The following is a 21,607-nucleotide window of genomic DNA, read 5'->3' as shown; positions in this document are numbered from 1 at the left end:
CACCATACCTACATTTTAAGAAGGAACCATTCTATATAGCAGAAGGAACACTGAAATGGCCAGGAAAACATGTGGTCTACTTGCATGACCTTTGGCAAGACATTTAATTTTTAATAATGAAAAATATGCTTTTATGGCTTTGATCCGAGGCCAATCTGAGTGGGAGCCCTGGTGTTCAAACCAGGCCATTGTGAATTCAGCAAAGATAGTCCTGGGAAATGGCTTTTGATCCTCTCCATTTCTGAAAGTTTGTAAGATGTTATCCCTGTCAGGGCAACACCAGAATGTTTTGAGTATCACCAGAGAGTCTCCTTAGAAATGAACTCTAGGCACAGTTGGCCATAGATGGCTGGAAAGAGAGATCTGTGAGTCACCATCGAGATAATATTTAAACCAATGTGAGTGGATGAAGTCCAAGCCTGGCCCTTTGGCTGCACTCACATAGGAGAGGTGCAAGGAGGCAGGGTGACTCACCCCAGAACACAGCCAGTCCGTATTCCTCCCTGCCTGGAGTCCATTCTTCTGCTTGCCCTTTCCTCTGAGCCACAGCTCCTCCTGGGTCCCACCTCATCACCAGTGTTAGCTAGCTAGTGTATTCTCACAAAGAGTGATCATGGGCAGGAGGCATGCTTGTGCTTTATTAACTCTGAATACACTGAGTCAACTTATATTATCCAGGAGATAGGAATTGTATAGATGAATTAAATTTAGTTATCTTAGAAACTCTTTTGGTTGCCATTTAATACACTAAATGAACCGTTAACAAATCAACAAGTTAAAAATGTATCTGAATTAAAAATTTCTTTTTCACTTCTGCCTAAAAATTTAGATATACCCAGTAAAACATTAAAAACCAAGAAAAGGAGAAACATCAAAGTTCTAAGTGCTCCAAATATTCTTTCCTAAGAAGCTTTTGTGGCTTTCTTTTACTTTTTTCTTTGCTAACCGTTGGGCAGCTAAAGAGTATGGCCTTTTTTGAATTGTTAAATATATCTAATCAAATATAAATTTAATTGTTAAGTATACCCTAATTCCTTTGGTAAAAGGTACATATGTGTATAATCACTATATAGTTTCATAAATTGACTTTGTAATCAGATACCATGTTTCATTTTCAAAATGTTATAATTTCCAAAAATGAATTTCACCATACAATATTATTTTTATAGAAGAATCCATGGACTCTTACTGTGGAAGTGGCTTGCCCAGTCATGGCACTAGCACCTGGGCAGAAATAACGGACGAAGGCATGGAACTGTGTCAGCGGCTTCTAAGATGTAGTCTGGCCGGCACGGAAATAGACCCGGAGAACGAAGAGCTCGTCCTGAATGTTAGCTCTCGGCTCCAGGCGGCCGTTGAGAAACTTCTAGAAGCCATAAGTGAAACGAGCAGTCAGGTAAGGCTTCTTCCTGGTTTCCTGCTCTGGTGGCCCTGGTGGGTGGGCGGGGCCGCGTCCCCATCGGAGCAGGCAGGAGCTCTCTCATTCCCGGCAGCCTTTTCCTCCTGGCGGTCACGTGCCTCCGGGTGGTGCCTCCGCGGTGATGCCTCCCAGGTCATGCCTCTGGTGTAGGATGGACACTTTCTCTAACTTCCTGTCTCAGGGAATCCTCTAAGGTTCTCCAGCATTAAGAGACTTGTCCAAGGGCGCTCCACCAGGAAGGATCAGAAATGGGACCGGAAAGCAGAGGCTTCTAACACCTAGCCTGGCCCACAATCTCCTCCATGCGGACTCTCCAGCGCCTTCTTTGAAAAGCCACGCGGCTTACCCTGGAGAAGACCGAGCCGGCCTTGAACTGGGCGGGCTTCACGTCCCTCCTCAGAGCTACACCAGCTGGGCCACCGACTCCGGGCCGCCTCACAACCCTTCACCGTCACCCCACAAGACGGCGTCCCCAGACCATCACTGGCACCTTATAAGGTTGCCGGATGGTTTGACAACTCCCCCAAACGGAGCAGTTCTCAGTGGACAGCACGAATGGACAGTGGGTGTGCCTGGACAGTGCTGCTGTATGTAAAATTCAGGTTATGCAAATTCAGGTTCATATTCAGAATGGAAAAATCCACATTCCCAAAAAGGACGTGAACCTCCCTGGGCAGAACTCGGAAGCCTTCCAGACCCTTCCCAAAACCCTCAGAGGGAAAGCAGAAGAATGAGCACAGGCCGGGCCTGCGGGCAGCCCTTCACAGAGCCACCACCACAGGGGATGGCACCAGCAAGACCCTCCTCCAGTCCTGGGTTGATGGAGCCTGCGCGCTCTCAGCCCCTCACCTCCTGCCCTCCCCTCTGGGCCAACATCTCCGTAGAACCTGCCGAGAAAGAGGAAGGATTCCAAAAGCTTGTCAGAACAAGCGCTGACACATAGTGGAAAAGGCCTGCACACTCTCCAGTGTAGATTGTTTCTACTATAGCGCAGATTAGATACAAGACAGTTTTAAAGTCAGGACTTAAAAAAAATTTTTTTTAAAGAAGAAGAATCACAGACAGTGATAGAACATGAGTATCAAGGGAGAGAACAAATATGCTCTTTAGAGGCTAATGACTTTTTTTATGTGCAGTTGTTTTACATCCAGGTCCACACAATAATTAACTGCTATAATAAAATATATAGTCCTTCTGGATTTTACCCAGACTGGCTGATTACAGGGTCAAGCCTATATGAAAACAGTAAACTGAAGGCTGTATAATTAGGGTCACACTGAGAGGAAATATCTTTGTACCACTGTGTGTGTGTGTGTGTGTGTGTGTGTGTGTGTGTGTGTGTGTGTGTGTGTGTGTGTGTGTGTGTGTGTGTGTGTGTTGGCATTTATCTAGATTACATCTATACACAAGTGTGTATGGAGCCAATACTGAGAGTCATGGCTAAGTAAGCTTGGCTAGAGCTCTCACAGACAGCCACTCTTCCACCTACAAATGTTTTTTAGAATCTTAGGGTGCAATTTAGGACCAAAGAAGATAATTTTCCAGGAGATACCTTAGGCCCTAGAGGAATTAATGAATGAGCAGCTTACTCCTACAGAATTTTTTTTTCACTATCTGATAAAGTCTTTAGAGTTTTACTGATCCCACATCTGAGAAAAATGTCATGTGACCTATATATCCTGAAAAATGGTCAACAATTTTGTTTTCTCAGAAGGGAGGGTATTCCTGAAAATGAGTCAGCAACATAATGGTTGGCTATTGGGATGTTTGCTTTTTAAAAGCATAATGCTATAATAGAACTATAGCAAACAAGTCTGTAAGTTCCTCCTCCCACTCTATTGAGCATAGGACAGAGCTTTGTCAGGGCACTGAATCCAAGATTTGGCCCCACAATTAAATAACTTGGAAGCTTTATTGAGAGTAATAGTGGTACACAGTAAAACGTCAGCCATGTGAAATCCCCAAGAATTTAGTCATTCTCCATCCCTAAATTTTTCATATAGTTAAGGGTTTTAGTCCTTTAAGCACTATTTTAAAATTTTTTACAGTTTTAAATGAGAATGTTTTAACATGTTTTATACATACCCCTTACTCTTTGAATAGGGTGCATTTAACAGAATCCAGCCTTTTCTTCATGATTCAAGGTTATGAACACCAATTCAATCAATCCACAAGTATTTTCCAAGTGCCTACTATATGCTAGGCACTCCAGATACAAATACAAAAAATTAAACTACCTGCTTGCAGTGAGCTCACATGAGACTATGAGACATAAAAAAAAAATACACACAGTACAAATATCAGTTTGTTAAATACAATGTAGCCCGGGACAGCGAATTGTCCTATGCTTTTCACATTCTTTAATTTGCTTTTCCTAATCTTTCTGCTTTCCTCCTGTACTTTCTTGTTTGCCTAATACTTTTAATTGCCATTAGCATTGTGTCTGCCTGAAACAGCTTCAAATACAAATATATTAATTTCAGTTTTCTACTTCTATAAATTCTTTGAGGGTAGGAATTATGTTATTCTTGGAATGTGAAGACCTAGCAACTAAACTCAATGTATATAGTAGTCATTTAATAGATGCTTGTTGATTAATTGATCCTAAGCTTCTTTGGATTTGAAAACCAGATATCCAAACATTTTATTGTTTATATAGAATAAGTATTAATATGCTGTGAATAAGAGTTTCAGGGGCTCTCCTCTAAGATTCCATAATACATGAGCTTTTATATATATCATTTCTGACATCTATTTTAACTGTTTCATGGCCTATTTTTCTGTATTGCTGATTTCCTGGCTATGTTGAGGGGCATTAAGATGACCAAATGCCAAGTCTCAAAGTACAAGGATGACTGGCTTTTAAAGAGTGTGTTAGAATCAGATAAAATCAATCATGGAGGCCACGTAGAAGAAAGAATATTGAACATGGTCTCAGAAGACCAAGATTGAAGTCTTAGCAGTGCTCTCTCTGGGTCTCAGTTTCCTCATCTGTAACATGAGAACCTGACAACATGGCTTTTGCCATTATTCCCAGCTTTAACTGTAGTCCTATTCTTCATGGACACCATGGACAGCCATTTGGCTGGAGAACTGAATAGACTCTATTGTCATCCATAATGGTTCTACAAGCCCTAAGGGTGTGCTATTCTAGTTGTAGAGCTGATACAACAAGAAATTATTTCACTTATTACATAATATCAAGCAATTTTAAGAAGATTCACTAATAACTATAGCATCTGGATATCATTTTGCCGAAACCAGCTAATAGGCATTGGGAATGGTCAAGTTAATTCTCTGTCCATGCAGCAGATTTTAACTCAAATAACTCTACATTAGGTCATGTTTAGAACAATAGCTCTCTTTGAAGAAGTTGATCCTTCCCACAGTTCTGGGTCATCTCACTTCAGACTTCTGGGTCAGATATCCCAGTACAGTTAAAACTCTCCTTCTGTAGTTCCAAAAAGGCCTCCTCAAGATATTTAGAAATTGTCATTGTGTTCACCATCTAATAAGACAATGGCATCCATTAGATTGAATTTTAAGTTGGTATTGAGTTTTTAGTAGGGTCCTCTGCTTGCCTGACTAGCGATTATCATATGTGAGAAGGTATCAGCAAGTTCAAGATGTCTTTTGCTTAATCTCAAGACTCTTCACTTTGAAAACATCATTTAATTTTTAATGTATTTTTAAAAAATTAAAGATGGCTTGCTAGAATCAATATTCCACCATTTTAAAGCTTGCAAATACACTAATTCCCTACTGCTGTCAGTTAAGGTTCACCAAGTATACAAACTGGCATAACTTCAGTTAGTTGCATAGTGTACTTTCATTTTTAAAACAGTACTGAAAAGTTGTTCTTATAGAACAACAACTAGTCTATATATGTTTTAATATCAAAATAATCTATAGTTGAGCTCTTCACTTTTATCAGTTGATTGCTCAAAAAAAATAGATGTTGTTCGTCAATAAAATAGGTAAAATAACAGTGAAATTTTCCAAAAATAAATTATAAATGTGCCACATACTTGGACAAGTTCTTGATAAAGTGGTCCTGTAATTGGGTATACACACGTTACAACTTTTTTTAACATTAAGGAGAATGACCATATTATTCTAAAAACCTGAACTTATCTAAACATCCCTTTCAAAGCTCTGACGTGGTACTTGGATCCTGTTAGGCAGGCTTTGTGGGCGTTTTAATTCAAATTGCACCAGCCTGTGCACCTATAGGTAAAGACATTAAACCACTCCCTCGGCCTTGACCTTTTCCTGAGGGAACATTGACTAGAATTCTTTTGCTTAGCCTGACGGACTATTTGAGTAACTCGGTTCAGAAGAGCTTTTCCTTTTGAACCAAATAAAACAGCAAGAACAAAGACAAATGATGTTGCTGCAGTTACACTTCTCATCTTGTGCTTCTATGGAGATTTCTAATGTTGACTTTTCCCTGCCAAGTTCTATCTGCATTTCCTGATTTTTGCAGCATACAGCATTGATATCGAAAGCATAGTGTATTACTTTGCTTTGCTAACTTACTGCTTATGGTCTCATTTGTTCACTTTTCAAGGATTTTATCACTCTTATGGAGAAGATTCTGTTCTAGAAGAATGGCGCACATCTAGTTTTTGAAAAGTGAGGTTATATTGTACCTTTTAATGGTTCAGGTGTGTGTGCATTGTCTAATATATTCGTGTGACAGTGAGAGGAAGACTTTTTTGATGCTGCTGTATTATCTTCAGAAACCAGAAGGAAGAAAAACCCTCCTTATTTAACTGTAAATAAACAAACTGCTAAATCAGTTGAAACAGATCATCAGCAACACCTTCTAAAATGGATTCCTATAGGACTTACTGGGCATCAAATACCTTTAGTGGCTTGTGGTTGGAAGAGCAGGATGAAGACATGTATGAGATCGAATCACGAGTGCCTTTACCAAATCCTTTTCCTCTCAGTGAAAAGTTGGATGAAAATAATTCAGTCATTGTTAACACTTCTATTTTTCATTTTAGTCACAAAAGAAATGGGCATATATTAAAGCTCATTTCTAAAATTTCCTTGCCTACTCCACCATACTCAGTAAGTACTAAAATTATTCCTTTAGTTGAAAACTAAATAAAAGAATAATATTTTACATCATTATAATAGGCATATAGATAATGAACCCACTTTTTTTGGATTGTAATGTTACTATAGTTTGTGAGTTTGTTTCTGTTTTTAATTTAATCATATAATTGCTATTCAGCTTTAGGTGAATTAGGTTTCAGTAACCTTCCTTAGTGTACTACAAAAGTCTACTCTGAATTTGAGGAAAAATACTTGGCCAGTGTGATGGTTTTCCCATTCTAGTAATCTGCCAACTGGGAACGTTCTTGGGCCAATTTACCATAGCTGACTTGGACAAAAACTTATTGATAATACAAAAGGGAGAAAGCAGGGATTTCTTGTTCTCTATGAAATGATGATAGAAGTAAAGGGATGTAGTAGGGTTTGTTTAATTAAATTTTTCTTAAAATTTTGAACTTAATCTTTGACAAACACAAATGTCTTAAGATGATGAAAAGATGAAATAAGCTTGTATTCAAAAATATGAATGTATATACAGTTGTTCTCTTATGAAAACTGCAGTAATAGAATTGTTCATTTGTTTATGCTTCCCTGTTGTTTCCTTCTGTGTCTTTCTAAAAAATGTTTTGTTTTTTTAATGATACATAGAATACAGCACCAATCAGGGAGTAAAAGATACCCAGTTTATAAACTTGGTTTTATCTCAGACTCTATGTGACACTTGCTTTCTCTGATTTTAAAAATATTTAATATACCATTGTGGGAAAACATTAATGCAATCTCTACATGAAATTTAACATTTTATGTTGTGTTTATCATAAAGAATACTATATATTTAGTATTTGTGGCTCAAATTCATTACTGCCAAAATTTAATCAACCTTCCATGTTCTTTAGTGTGATGTAAATCACATTCTTGTGAATTTCAGGCTTCAACTATAATATACTTAGCTAATATTTAACAAGCCAGGTGGTTTTCAGAACTTTTATTATCCTTCCTGGAACTTATATTAAAGTGACAGTGAATTTATCAGGGATATTGAAAACATTTATTTAAAGTTTAATAGTAATTTACAAATTTACTAAGTATTTTAAAAAATTTAGGTGGAAATGTTTGGGATTCAATATTGTTATACAGAATAATACTAAGTTATTTTATCTGAATAATGTAGATTATAAGTATCACAGTGTTCTCATAAACTGAAATGTTGCTTCTTTAATATATTATAAGAAAAAATTTTGTGGCTCTATAGGACTTGAGAGAAAGCTGGAAGGCCCCTTAGAGGTTACCCTGCTCAACTCTGTCATGTTACATATTAGGACAGTTTGAGGGCCAGAGATATTAAGGAACTTGCCCAAATATTGCCAGGGTTCTAAGTGACATAGTAGAGGCCTCCCTTGCCTATGACTTCATATTAAGTGACATTCACACAATACTATGCTGTCTTCTGCTTTATTTTTATGTTTCTTATTAAATTAAATCCCTATTACAATAAATTAGTTGGTTGTAAGTAAATTTTTTTTAATTTTTTTTAATAATAGATGGTGAAATGAAGTCATTATTGGTAATATGACTTGTATTGGGGAAAGAGTTATATATTCAGAGCAGTTAGAGTAAATATTACTTAAGCAAACTCAGTACGGATGATTTTAGATATCAGTAAGGGATTACAGTTTAAAACAGTGATAAATGCTATTTCCTCATATCAATCAAATATTTATTCTCTTGGCTCGTTACATAAACTTGAGGGCAGACTATTTAGCTGGTATATCTGGTTTGAACTTTCATGTGTTTTCTAGGCAACCACAATACAAACAAGTCACAGAAATAGGCAAGATCAATCAATGTTATTTAAATATATATATTTTACTTAAGGAATGACCAATGACTTCATATTGAAGGAATAGTGGATCTGAAGTCAAGAGAAGCGAGTTTGAATGAGAGCTTAAACTTAGCTTTGTAACCACATGCAATTGAGTCGATCTAGTGTGTTATCACAGTTTCTCTAAATTATAAGAATAATCCTCCCCTCACACTCCACACTCTTTATCCCCAAGCAAACTAAGTATAGCCAGGTATCGTGCTAAGCAATGGGAATGTAAATACAAACAGCATCCTCCAAGGTCAGACATTCCGATGAGGGAAGACAATACATAAAAGGGTTCCTGTGGTTTATCCTACATGCTAATAATAACATTTATTGAAATGAAAAACTCTCATTAAAAAGATTAATTTGACCAATTAATGTAAATTTCTTAGGATTATCTTTTTTATTTAATACCTTCTTTTAATTTTATACCAAATTATACTGGTTTTACTTTCATGTAAATTATAATATTAGAATAGAATAAAACTATTCTTCACTTTATTTTTCATCATTCATTCTAACATTTTGGCTGTATAGGTAGACATGTATTTTCATTTCCTCAACTTAATTGTTATGTAATGAATTCTTTCTCAATGCAATTTTCCTCCTAACTTAGCTTGAACATGCTAAAGTTACACAGACAGAGCTGATGCGTGAGTCATTCAGACAGAAGCAGGAGGCCACAGAGTTTCTAAAATGCCAAGAAGAGTTACAAGAACGACTCAATGAAGAGTTGAAAGCTAGAGAACAATTGGCTGTGGAGCTTAGTAAGGCAGAGGGTGAGTTCATTGGCCGTATCTATTGATAGTGTATAGGTGGGGCTTGGGGGGTTATTTATCTTTTGTTTTTGAACATTGAAGGAGGAATTACTCTGGTTCCCATTTGGTATGATGCAGACTCACAAATGAGTATGCACACACACATATAAGGTTTGCTTTGCACACTTATTATTTAGCTCACTTTCCTAAATGAAGAAGCAGAATGTAAATAAAATTAAATTATGAAAAACCGTAAACTATTAGATTTTATAAAATGTTGCTATGAATTGATTTGACATTTTTATCATGGTTATTAAAAGCTTTTGATCAAAGTTGAGGTGTTTAAAAATATGAAACTTGAATTTGATCTCATTCAAGTTGGTAGAGATGTTTCTAAAAATACAAGATTTATTAATTAAATCTTTAATTCATTCTAATAAAATGTTCTCATTTTATTCTATAAAGCCTTTTCCCCAAATATATATCTGTGTTTTCAGTGAAACAGTGTTAATGAGCATAAAATATCCACATTTTAAATGTTAAAAGATAGTTATAAATTTTCATTTTAATGCTTACTTCAATATTTTTATTTCCTGTCATTTATTTATTTATGCTAATCCATTAGCCAGAACTTGAATCACTGGATATAAGGTGCATAGATGGTCATTTGAAAGGCAGAGGTTTTCAGATGTTCTCAGTTCATGGCACCTTTATTGTCTCAATAATTTTTCATGGCATGCCTGAACCAAAAGTAATATCTTACAGTTCCATTTGTTTAAGTAATTAGATCCAAATAACTTAATGATTATTTATGTCCTGATAACTTAGTGGCCATTTGAAAAAGTACACATAAATTTAAAGGAAAATAATATTTTTCATTTAAGTCTTTTAAAAACCACAATTACTAATGAGATGTATGTACCTATTGAACAATGAAAAATTTCTCAAACCTTGGAATCAGATTGGATGCTAACATCTTCATTTCTTATTCCAAAATGATTTTTCTCAAGGTATTGACTTTTTATCACAGCAACCGCTGAAAATCCAGCTTTGCTAAGATAGAACATCACAAATGAGAAAGTTTAAGAAGTTACTGGCATCACTGAAAGTGCAAGTAAACAAAATCTTATCTCAGACATTTGAGTGTCATGGAAAGGGATGTAATGCAGTCTAATTGTAGAAACCCTGAACTACCCTGAGATAGTAGCTTGTGTGGTACCCAATTTTAAAATATCCTTAGTTCCTCTATGCATTTCCTGTGGTGCCCTAGAATTCTGTGACATAATTTGGGAACCATGAGTTTAGAGAATAATTTAGTAACAATAAGAGCTCTCCATATTTGAAATGAGCTGACTCAGGAGATAATAGATTCATCTTCACTTAAAGTGTTTAAGTAAAATCTGAATGACCAGTTGTCTGAAACTACAGACAGAGACTGACAGAGAGAAAGAAAATGAATGAATTTTTTTTTGGTGTTTTCACAGTTTCCCAAGGAAGTTTAACCAATAGAAATCTGTTGTCACAATGAGGAATATAAAGACCCTAAAGTCAGCAAAGAATCATTGTTCTCACCATGTGGAGAACTATAGGAGACAAGGCCAGTGTCAGCTTGGGATAAACTTGGGTGTAAAATACTATGTATAATTCCACAGATATCTCAGGAATCATCAAAGATAATACCAGGAGGACAACATATAACAAATAGAAAAAAAATCTGTCAGGATATCCCCAACAAACTAATCTTTACACCAGTGAGAGTAGAGTCACTATATTTGGTTTTCAGGTGACTGTAAGAAAAAGAAGCAGAAAACCACATATATGCAGAAAAGGTCATCAGGCCAACCCAGTGACCAATCAGGACAAACCAAATGAACCAAGATCTCTCTTCCAGACTCTTATATGCAGTTGGATGAATAGCTCCAAGAGCTAGTCCATAAATACACATGGCTCAGCCATATATTGCAGTTGGACAATGAATTGGCCTCAGTATTGAAGAGAAGGATGATGGTAGACTGAATTTCCTTTGGAAAATTTTGAAGAACTTTTAATAACTCTGTCTTTTATTTGAAACAAAGGCCAATCTTTTTAACCCACATAGTCTTCTGCTGCTTCTATTTGGCTGTGGAGTTTAAAACACCACAGGTTCCCAAGAACTTAAATTGCACAACACTCCAGAGGCAGGTATTTAGGATGTGAAGAGTCTATGACCCATTACCAGGATGGGGCATAGAAGCAAAAGCTGCATCCATCATTGGACAGCAATGCCCACTAGGCCAGAAGAAGGTCCAGCATGCTGGTGGACCCCTCTGGGGACCACACACAGTCTAAACCATTGGATGGAGTTCCACTTTAATATGATAGAGGATCCATTGAAGTATTGAAATTTGAAGATGGGGAAAATGAAGCCTCAAGAGATTGAATAACAGGAGTAAGCCAGGGCTAGACAGACACAATATCTGGCTGCGGCTTGAACTCAGGTGTTGTGGCTCTCAAACCACTGAACTACCCTACCAGTATATTAATTATTAGAAATCATAGGTGAGCAGAGCGTTACACACGAGAGGAGCCTATAGCATTCTCTCCCTTTCCCTCACTTCTCCTTCCTGCCCTCTCAACTTTCTTCTTTCTCTCCCTCCTTCCTCTCTACCAAGTACATTATGTAGTGAAGCCCTTGGTCACACTTCCAGGAAATGTTGACAGATTATTTGACTCTGAAGTCCTGCTTTCTTTCCATTATACTATGTTGTCTTTGTCTGAAATTCTCTTCTGCCCAGGGAACTATGCAAATATTCTTCTGTCTGATTTTCCTAGTTTACACTACTGCAGCAGGTCACATTTTCATTTGCTACCATACACATTTAATAATAATTCAAATAAACCCTTTGGCTGTCACGCTCTTCCTTTATATTTAATCACAAGTCTTGTCCGTTCCTCACACCCATTAACTTCTCTTTATTTAAACGGCCACCAGCCTAATTTAGGCCATTTACACTTTAGCTAGATGAGGACAGCCTATTAGGATAGCCTCCTAATTGGTTTTCCTGCCAATAGTATCTTCTCTCTTCAGTCAATATTAAATTCACTATTAAAATACTAATTCCTCTGCCTGGTATCTAAAGCCTTTTATAATATGGCTACAGGCTACTTTTCCAGGCTTATTTCATGTTACTCCCCATCCTATGGTCTATGGTCCAGCCATGCCTGGTATAAACAGACTCAAGTATATATGAGAGTAATGGAATTTTATTGTGTAGTAAGAAATTAAAAACACGTAGAATTCAGAGTAACCTGAGATATGCATGAACGGAAATGTAATGACATAAGCAAAACCTGAAGAATAATATTTACGTTGACCTCCACAGAGTCAAAGAAAAGAATGAATATTGTGTAATTTTTTTTTAAAAACTTATATGTTTAGAATGAAACATTCTTCTTGGAAGGGAGGCAAAGGATGAATAAAATGTGCATTATCAGATGCATAAAATAGACATTATCAATTATGTCAAAGCATAATTTTTTGATATTTTCAACAAGTAATGCAGCCTAGTTTGAAGTGGGATGTAGGTAAGTTATAAATTGTCAAGATGTTTCATCTGTTCTTCTTTTGAAAATCCATTGATAAAACCACAAACTAAAATGATGCTGTTCTGGTCATTTTGTTTCACAGGTATCATTGATGGCTATGCAGATGAAAAAGCACTTTTTGAAAGGCAAATTCAGGAAAAAACTGACATTATTGACCACCTTCAGCAGGAGTTGTTATGTGTAGGTAACAGATTACAGGAATTGGAAGCTGAGAGACAACAAATCCAAGAAGAAAGAGAATTACTTTCTAGACAGAAAGATGCCATGAAAGCAGAAGCAGGACCAGTTGAACAACGTATGTGTTATTCAGACTATTTTCCTATAAGATGTTATGATAATATTTATATACACATTCATTCTGAATTGACTGGCTTTGGTTTTACCTTTGGCACTTTCTGTTATGGTCCTTTAAAAATGTTGGAGCATATAAATGTATTACTAGCAAGTAATTGGGATATAGTTATTTTTTTCCTCAGGTATCAGTAGAAAAGAACACTTCTTCCCTCAACTTTATTCTCTTATTCCCAGTGGAAGTTGCTGATAATGCAGAAGGTGAAAGAAGTTGTGAAAGTATATGCTCTAATGGCAGAAAATTGAAAAAAAAATTTTAGTTGCTTGATAAATAGCACTGACTGACAAATGGTGAGCAATTTGGAGGAATGAAATCATTGATTTTAGGGTAGAACAAAGTGAGAAAGTTAATAGCTTCCCTTTTTTTCTCTTTTTCTATTTTTTTCATTCTTTTTTAAAGATATTTTATTAATTACATGTGATAACAGTTTTTCACATAAGTTTTCTAAAGTTATAAGATCTAAATTGTCTCCATTTCTCCTTTCCCTCCCCCTTTCTAGAGATGGTAAACAATTTGATCTGGGTTATACGTGTGCTATCATGCAAAAAACATTTTCACATTGTTCATTGTGTAAGAAAATATTCATATAAAATCAAAACCCCAAAATAAAAGCCCAAATAAAAGCCTCCAACTCCAACAGTTCTTTTTCTGGAAGAAGATAGCATTCTTTGTCCTAAGTCCTTTAGAATTGTCCTGTATCATTGTATTGCTAAGAGTAGCTAAGTGAAAGTTAATAGATTCTAAAAAGTAGTTTGCTATCAATTTTAATATATTTGTAAAAAAATAATAATACTTTTTATACAGGAAATAATTCTTTTGATCTTTAAAGTTAATTAACATCTTCAAGTTAAAGTTCAGGGGTAAAAGTGAAAACTAATTATTAAGAAAATACAAATTCCTTATGAACATGGCATTTGAATTATTTAGTATTGAATTTCTATTTTTAGCCTCTTTAAAACCTTATCAATTTTATATTACAGATTGTGATTATAATTTAGAATTATGAATTTTGCAGCTTCACAAACTTCCATAGTAATGTTAATAATACTCAAATTTTTTACCTGCAGCGAAGAATTCTTTGTGGTGATCTGGTTGTTCAAATTAACATATTGGAAATTTTCAAGTGTAAATGTTGGAACTTTTTATATTTGAAGAACAAATCTGATTGATGCCTTGTATCTAGTATGTGCTTAATGTCAATTGAATTTGATGAAAAATATTTAGAATTTCCAAGAAATGTTGCTAATGTCAGAGAACTTTAATCTTGTCTTTTGCTTCATTTTCTCTTTTACATTATCCTACTTGAAGAATAGATGGCATGTAAATTACTATGCTTTTGTTTCCTTTTTCTTTTCTCATAGGGCTAGTAGATGCTGCAGTCGATGCAGCACCCGGAGCAGGTGTGTTTGTATACTGCATGGCCAGTCTTTAATTGGGTGATAGACTTACTTCCTAAAAATAAGTAAATAATGATTCTTGGACTTCAACTAACTGTTTCTCTAATTCTGAAACTTTGCTGTTTTATTTTACACTTAAAGCCCTTCCTTTTAACAAAAAAATTTCTTGCAATTAAAGAGCACATTCCTTTGTTTGAAATTAACAAAAGAGATTCCTCTTAACCATCATCTTATTGTATTTATTTTGGAACCGTAATTGAGACAAAATCGTGCTTCTTAACTTGCAAATATAATTAACCCAAACAATTAATTCCTTTGCCGAGTGCTATTAACATTGATTCATACTAACTGTCGAAATCAAGAATTGGCTAAGTAGCATATAAGATGATGGCATCACAAGAATCTTTGATATGTAGTGAACAGAAGTTTTCTGGTTGCCTTACATTTATATTCCTTGTTAGAATCAATAGTCTTTGCAAAAATAAAAAAGCAGGTAATTATCTAAAGCTTCATAGACCTTAGTTGGTTATTGGCAGGGATATCAGTCAATGATCTGGACCCTGGGGATAAGCATGATTTAAGTCTTTTCTCAATAGGAGAGCTTTGCATTTCATACACACTTGCCAGTCCTCCTGTGCTGGATATGGAAGTATGGGAGGCAAGAGCAATTCAGGAATGGATAACCAAGAAAATCTCATTGTAATCATTGCTCTTTCTGGATTTCTCAGTGGTCCTACATAAAGATTCATGGTATTGGTTCTTCAAATGTGGTGTACATGCATGTGTATAGAAAGAGCTTCTTGGGATTGAAAACAAGCTCTGTGTGAATCAAGTGATGGTTCGGTTTTTCTTATTTTTGCATTAATTAAGCCTTATCTTTCCCTTGGAGTAAAAACATGTACCTTCGACTTCCTTTGTGCTTTTTCTTTTCCACAAGAATCATCATTTATTGACAATGCTCGCATTTTTAAATACTTTATAATGATGATCTATGGTGGCATGATATATAGAGTATGTTTAGATATTCTGAATATTTTAAAGAGAGAAAAAGAAAGCAGAGTTCACTTCCTCTTTTTGTGTTTGAATTAAAATCCAGCTTTTCTATTTCATGTAGTTTAAATCCTGTATGTAGAAATGTAGGGTAGATCATATTGTAATTAACATCATTGACTTGGTAACAAAACCTTTGGAACTTTTTCTTTTGTAAACAGAATTACTGCAAGAAACAGAAAAGCTGATGAAGGAAAAACTGGAAGTACAGTGTCAAGCTGAAAAAGTCTGTGATGACCTTCAGAAACAAGTGAAAACTCTGGAAATGGATGTGGAGGAACAGGTCAGCCGCTTTATGGAACTAGAACAAGAGAAGAATGCCGAACTGATGGATCTGAGACAGCAAAACCAGGCCCTAGAGAAACAGCTGGAGAAAATGAGAAAGTTTTTAGATGTAAGTATAGAGAAAAATGGAGATATCTGGCTTCATATTTTGAAGATCTGGAGGGTCAGCCTTGTCTCAGCAGGATTATAGATTTAAAAATAGAAAGGATCTGAGATGGCATCATTAATAGGACAGTCCTTCATTTTACAAATAAGAAAAATGAGTTGCCATTTAAAGCCCAGGTCTCTTAACTTCAAATCCAACACTCTTTCCACTGCATCCAATAGAACACTAGTTATAACCTTCCAGGTTTACAACTTTTATATCACGACAACTCATCATATGTGTTTAAAGATGGCTGCTTTTAAAATCCAGAATTAGTGATGTCCTCCATAGCAATTCAAAAGTGATGGTAGTTTTCTGTGTTGATAACACTGCAACAGAATTTGTGCCAGCAGTCTGAATGAAGGAGGCCAGCACACAGCAAATAAATAGTAACTCTTCTTCCCCATTGCCTATCAAAGACTGAACCCATGGACAAGGGTGAAAGGAGGCTATCTACCTCCTCCACTGACTTCTGTGGCCAGTGACCTATTCCAGCATTTCCTTATGCCACTGAGGTTTTTGTGGAAAATATCTTAGTCAGATGTATATTAGTTTCTGCTTTTTTACTTTGGGAAAATCCTTAGATGCTTGTACAACCAGCTATACACCTTAGAAAATAAAAATACATACACATAGTTCCCTTTGCATACTACATGGGTTCTAATGTATTTGTTCTTTTTTTGAAGGATGCAGGAAAGAAGAGATATTGAGGGCTGTCAAGGTTTCATAAATCTACTCTGGTTCATACTCCAGACACTCAAGTGTTTTAGAATTTGTATATTACCAGAGGAGGAATGTTCATTAATTCAGTATGCCTTTATAAAAGAATTCTTATTACCTTATTGTAGACAAGAGATCCTAAATCAATACTCAAATATCTTTCCTATGTAGAAAATTAAATTTTAGAGTATAGTTAATAATTTTTTTTCACATTTTACATGCTATGTGGAGGCAGCTGGTGGCACAAGGTCTGGAACCAAGAGAGCCTTTGTTTAAATCCTGCCTTTGACACTTACCAGCTGTGTGACTCCAAGCAAATCACTTAACCTCTGCCCCTAAAAATGGGGATAATAATAGTACCTACCTTCCAGGGTTGTTGTAAGTACCACATGAGATAATAATTGTAAAATACTTACCAGAATGGACAGTGTCCATCCAGGAGTCAAGAGGACCTGAGTTCAAATCTGGCCTCATATAATTACTAGCTATGTGATCCTGAGCAGGTTACTTGAGGAGCAAATGAAATAATCATGTAAAGCACTTAACACAGTACCTGTCATGTAATACACACTATATAAATGTTAACTCTTTTATTATACTCTGCTTATTTCCTTCCTCCCTGTATTTCACCTCATTTGAATTAAATTGATTTGTTATGCTTTAGATAATAACTGCATTTTATCTCTCTTTCTGAAGAGCCAAATGAAGTTTTAAGTCAAATCCCATAGTATACCAAGATCTTATTTGCTTTCAGTGCACCATGATAAGACCTGTAGAGCTCAAGAAGATTTCATTTTGCACCTATTCTAGCTCCTTGCCTTCAAAAAAGACTATGTCTATTGCCAAACCATCAACAATCACTTCCTTTTTCTAATCTTTTTTTACTTAATTTTAGGAACAGGCAGTTGATCGAGAACATGAAAGAGATGTGTTCCAACAAGAAATACTGAAACTGGAACAGCAGCTAAAGGCTACCCCAAAGTTCCAGCCTATCAGTGAGCACCAGACTAGAGAGGTAAGAATATGGACTACTGACTGCACCAAACAGCTGTACTTGGAAATCTTATGAGCGTCCCTTGAAATCAGGTATACATGAAATAGTAATACAAACAAATAAGTCTTCAGAACAAGAAGTAAAACAAGGGTTTTACTTGATAATGTTTCTCTGTAAAATGTTCCCTGTGCCTTCCAGATACCCCTAATGCTCTTATTGAAATTTTGACTGCCCTTCTTATTTTCTCTTTGGATCACTTTAGGAGTATGGGGAGAATTATAATACATCTGTCACTGCCTCACACTGCCCAAGATTTTTTTTAGCATCTTGTTCTCTTAATCTTTCTAGGTGCTTTATCTTTTTAGTTTGTGCTTTGTTTTTCCCATTTTCAATTAAACATTCAGCCACAGAGGGAGACAGCTCTTTACTTACCGTATTTCTCGCCAAATCTGTTTTCAGTGTTAAAAATGAAATACCAAAATAGACAAAGTCCTCCACTTTTCTTAAAATTTCCACTTTAAGTTACTTAAAAATATGTACAAATAAGACCATTTCTTTGACTGTACCTATAGTTTCACTGGCAGAGAAAATTCCTGATAAGGAAATGCCTTTTCTAATATGTACACTAGCAATTCATCTGAAACTTTTCATCTTGGAAAATTAATTATTACCTGAATCACAAAATCTCAAGAGTTGAAAGGAATAAGAGGACATCTAATCTGACTCATGTACCAGAAATTCCTTCTATAGCCTTGCCAACAGTTGGTCATACAGTCTCTGCTTTTAAAACTTCAGGGAGGGAAAATTCACTCCTACCCAAATGGCTTCATTCTACCTTGGAATAGCTCTCAGTGTGAGAAAGCTTTTCCTTTCTTCAAATCTCTGTCTCTCTTTCTACTACTTCTGCCTCCCCCAGTCTAGCACTCAGAGGCCAACCAAAGTCTAATCTCTCTTTCTCATGATAGCCTTTCAAACTCTTGACTCCAGAGTACCTGGTAGAGTGGGAAGAGTAGTGTTCTTGGAGTCCAGAGGGCCACTTCCTTGCTGGAAAACTGGGGGCAAGTGGCATAAATACTTTCATCCTCCATTTCCATATCTACAAAATGGCAGCCCAGGATTCTCTGGCTCTGAAGCTCATTGTCCATTCTTGTATGCCATCTTTTCTCTTGTAGCTCCAACAGGGTCATGGAATATTAGTCAATGATAAGACCTGAATGCCAGAGAACAGGGTCTTTGCACCATTTTGTCTTTGTGTCTTCATTGCCTAGCTGAATCCTGGACACATAGAGTAGGTGTATAATAAATGCTTATTGATTGATTGGGTAGAACAGTAAAAAAAGAAACTGTGATGAACATCCTTAGATCCTCTGACATGCCAGTTAGTCACTGGGCCTGGATGTGGGGCAAAATCTGTGTTCTAAAATAGACAAATCAGGAGTAGTAAATAATAATGGATTTTGAAAACCCATTAATTTTGCTACAGATGTGGTTTTTTTTTACCTTTTTTTAAATTATTTTTTATTTTAAACCCTTAACTTCTGTGTATTGACTTATAGGTGGAAGAGTGGTAAGGGTAGGCAATGGGGGTCAAGTGACTTGCCCAGGGTCACACAGCTGGGAAGTGTCTGAGGCCGGATTTGAACAGATGTGTTTTTACTGATCTTACATAGACTGATAATAACCATGTGATTAATCATTCACCAAGTATCACTGGTCTGCTGAGTGCTCAGCATTTTGTTAGGTACTGTGGGAGATAAAAAACAAGTAAACCCCATTATAATATGGGAAGGAAAGGCAAAATATACATTAAACACTATTGTGCAACACAAGATAATCTATAATTAAGTGTTGAATCATGTGGTAAAGACTGTAAATGCCCTGGGAGTTCAGGGGAAGATGAGCAATGGCTTCATGAGGAAGATAGGATTTGACTGGATCTGAAGGATTAACAGGATAGAAATGGATCAAGAAGAAAAAAGATGTTCTCTACAAGGAGAACAACATGAATTAAAGCACCCAGGAAGAACTGACTCAGCATATCTGTGGGACAATGACCATTTAGAGTAAGAAAAGTATTTTTAGAGTTAACTAATAATGACCAAATCTATTTATTTTTCTGATTCCCAAATATGATCTAGGAACATGAGTTTTTAACTAAAAAAATCACATAACAGTGGCAGTGTTCACTGATACATTAGTTTATAGACATATAAACTATATTATAACATGGAAAATATTTATAGATATAGATATAAACTATATATAGATCATATTTGTAATATATGAGCTCTAGCTGACTAGTTTTGTGTAGTATCTTCAGTTTTAGAAAATAAACTTCTTTCCCTGCCTTTTGTAACTATGAACTGCCATGATCTTTCCTCTTACCTTTCCAGCCTTCTCTACTACTACTGCCCTGCACGTACCCCATATTTCAGCCAAACTGAACAACTCCCCATTCCTCCCAAGAACCCCAGGTACTTTCCTAAAGTCTTTGCACCTTTTCTCTCTTCCTGGAATACTTGTGTTTTCCCTTCTCCAGATCCTGACCATCTTTTTAAGGTCTAGCTCAAGTGCTGCCATGTCCATAAAGGTTTATCTTAAAAATCACTCTACCTTGAAATTATTCCTGTTCTCCTTTGTACCCCTTTTATAGTTTTTAACACTTTACTGCTTTGTATTTTAGTGATGGATATCCATAACTTTTTCCCTACTAGATAATAAGATTTTTCAGGAAATGAGCCATGTCTCATACATTCTTTTTAAACCCTTACCTTCCATCTTAGAATCAATACTGTGTATGGGTTCCAAGGCAGAAGAGCGGAAAGGGCTAGGCCATAAGGTTTCAGTGACTTGTCCAGGGTCACATAGCTAGGAAATGTCTGAGGCTAGGTTTGAACCCACCACCTCCTGTCTCTAGGGCTGGCTCTTGAGCCCTGTAGCTTCCCTCATCTTGTACATTTTTAGTTCCTCCCAGTGTCTTTTTTATAATAGATGCTCACTAAATAATCCCTAATAAATGATGGCTCATCCTTAGAGGTAGAGTTTCTGAGTTAAAGTCATGTTGCCCTTCCTCCTTGATTACCTTGTTTCACTTCTATTTCTGCTCTTTGGGAGGTTTTTCTTCCACAGTAAAAATCCATGCACAGAAATCCACAAGCTAAGAACTTAGAAGGAGCCCCGAGGCTATCCCCTGCCCCTGCAGCTGACCAGAAACCACTTCTGCAATATCCCACAATGAGGGACAGTCCATTATGGTTCTCCTCTGGGGTCAGACCAAGTCCCTTCCTCTGGTGCCAGCCATTGCTGGTCAGAAGGCTTCAGTGAGATCCCCCCACAGCTCAGGATCTGAGCCCCTGGACGTGCAGGTGTCTCCTCCTTGTAACAATAAAAAGGCCAGTCATGAATGTTTAATAGAAGGGAGATAGAGAAAGTCTATGTCGTGAGTCTCTCTTCCAGCAGAGAGGGGTTGAATATACACTGGGAGACTTTAAGGGGGTGTCACCCGAAACTGGGTGACCTGGATGGTCGTACCGCCTCTCAGAAGTCAGGGGCAAGGCTTCTCTATAAGAGGAGGTATGTGGTACCCCAGTCTGATCCTGAATAAGGACGAGGTTCATTCAAACCTCCCCCGAGGACAGTCAGTTTCACAGCGGGTGGTCTGGCTTCTGGATGGAGGCAGCCAGACCAAGCTGTGGTTCTCCTCTCCCTCTCTCAGGCACTCTGGAATGCTATCTGACTGTTAAATAGCTTTTTATTTTTTTCAAACCGGGGATTGGGGAAAGGGGTGAAGGGCAGAGGGATTTTTGGGTGCCCTCTTCTCTATTTCTATGGGGTCTGTCACTTAGGAGGGATCCCTAATGGTTCCCACTCCTATGCTTCCCTTCCCCCGTCTCCTATTTCTATTTCTATTTCTCTATTTCTATCCTTTTCTGTAATTCTAAGGCTTGACTTAAAGAGGTCTCTCAGA

At 36.6% G+C, this 21,607-nt stretch overlaps 1 protein-coding gene across 1 annotated transcript in view; it reads left to right on the top strand.

Moving 5' to 3' along the window:
* Positions 1-21,607, top strand: part of AKAP9 (A-kinase anchoring protein 9) — a 189,301-nt gene that overhangs the window by 122,256 nt on the left and 45,438 nt on the right. Inside the window, exons 23-27 of the mRNA XM_044678911.1 lie at positions 1,170-1,396; positions 8,971-9,133; positions 12,780-12,992; positions 15,658-15,890; positions 17,542-17,661. Coding sequence (XP_044534846.1) covers positions 1,170-1,396; positions 8,971-9,133; positions 12,780-12,992; positions 15,658-15,890; positions 17,542-17,661 — 956 coding nt within the window. The remainder of the gene's footprint in view (positions 1-1,169; positions 1,397-8,970; positions 9,134-12,779; positions 12,993-15,657; positions 15,891-17,541; positions 17,662-21,607) is intronic.

This window comes from Gracilinanus agilis, chromosome 5 (genome assembly GCF_016433145.1).
Source record: "Gracilinanus agilis isolate LMUSP501 chromosome 5, AgileGrace, whole genome shotgun sequence".
Taxonomy (NCBI): Eukaryota; Metazoa; Chordata; class Mammalia; order Didelphimorphia; family Didelphidae; genus Gracilinanus; species Gracilinanus agilis.
Note: the sequence above shows the minus strand (reverse complement) of the source record. Positions and strands in the feature narration are given on the sequence as shown.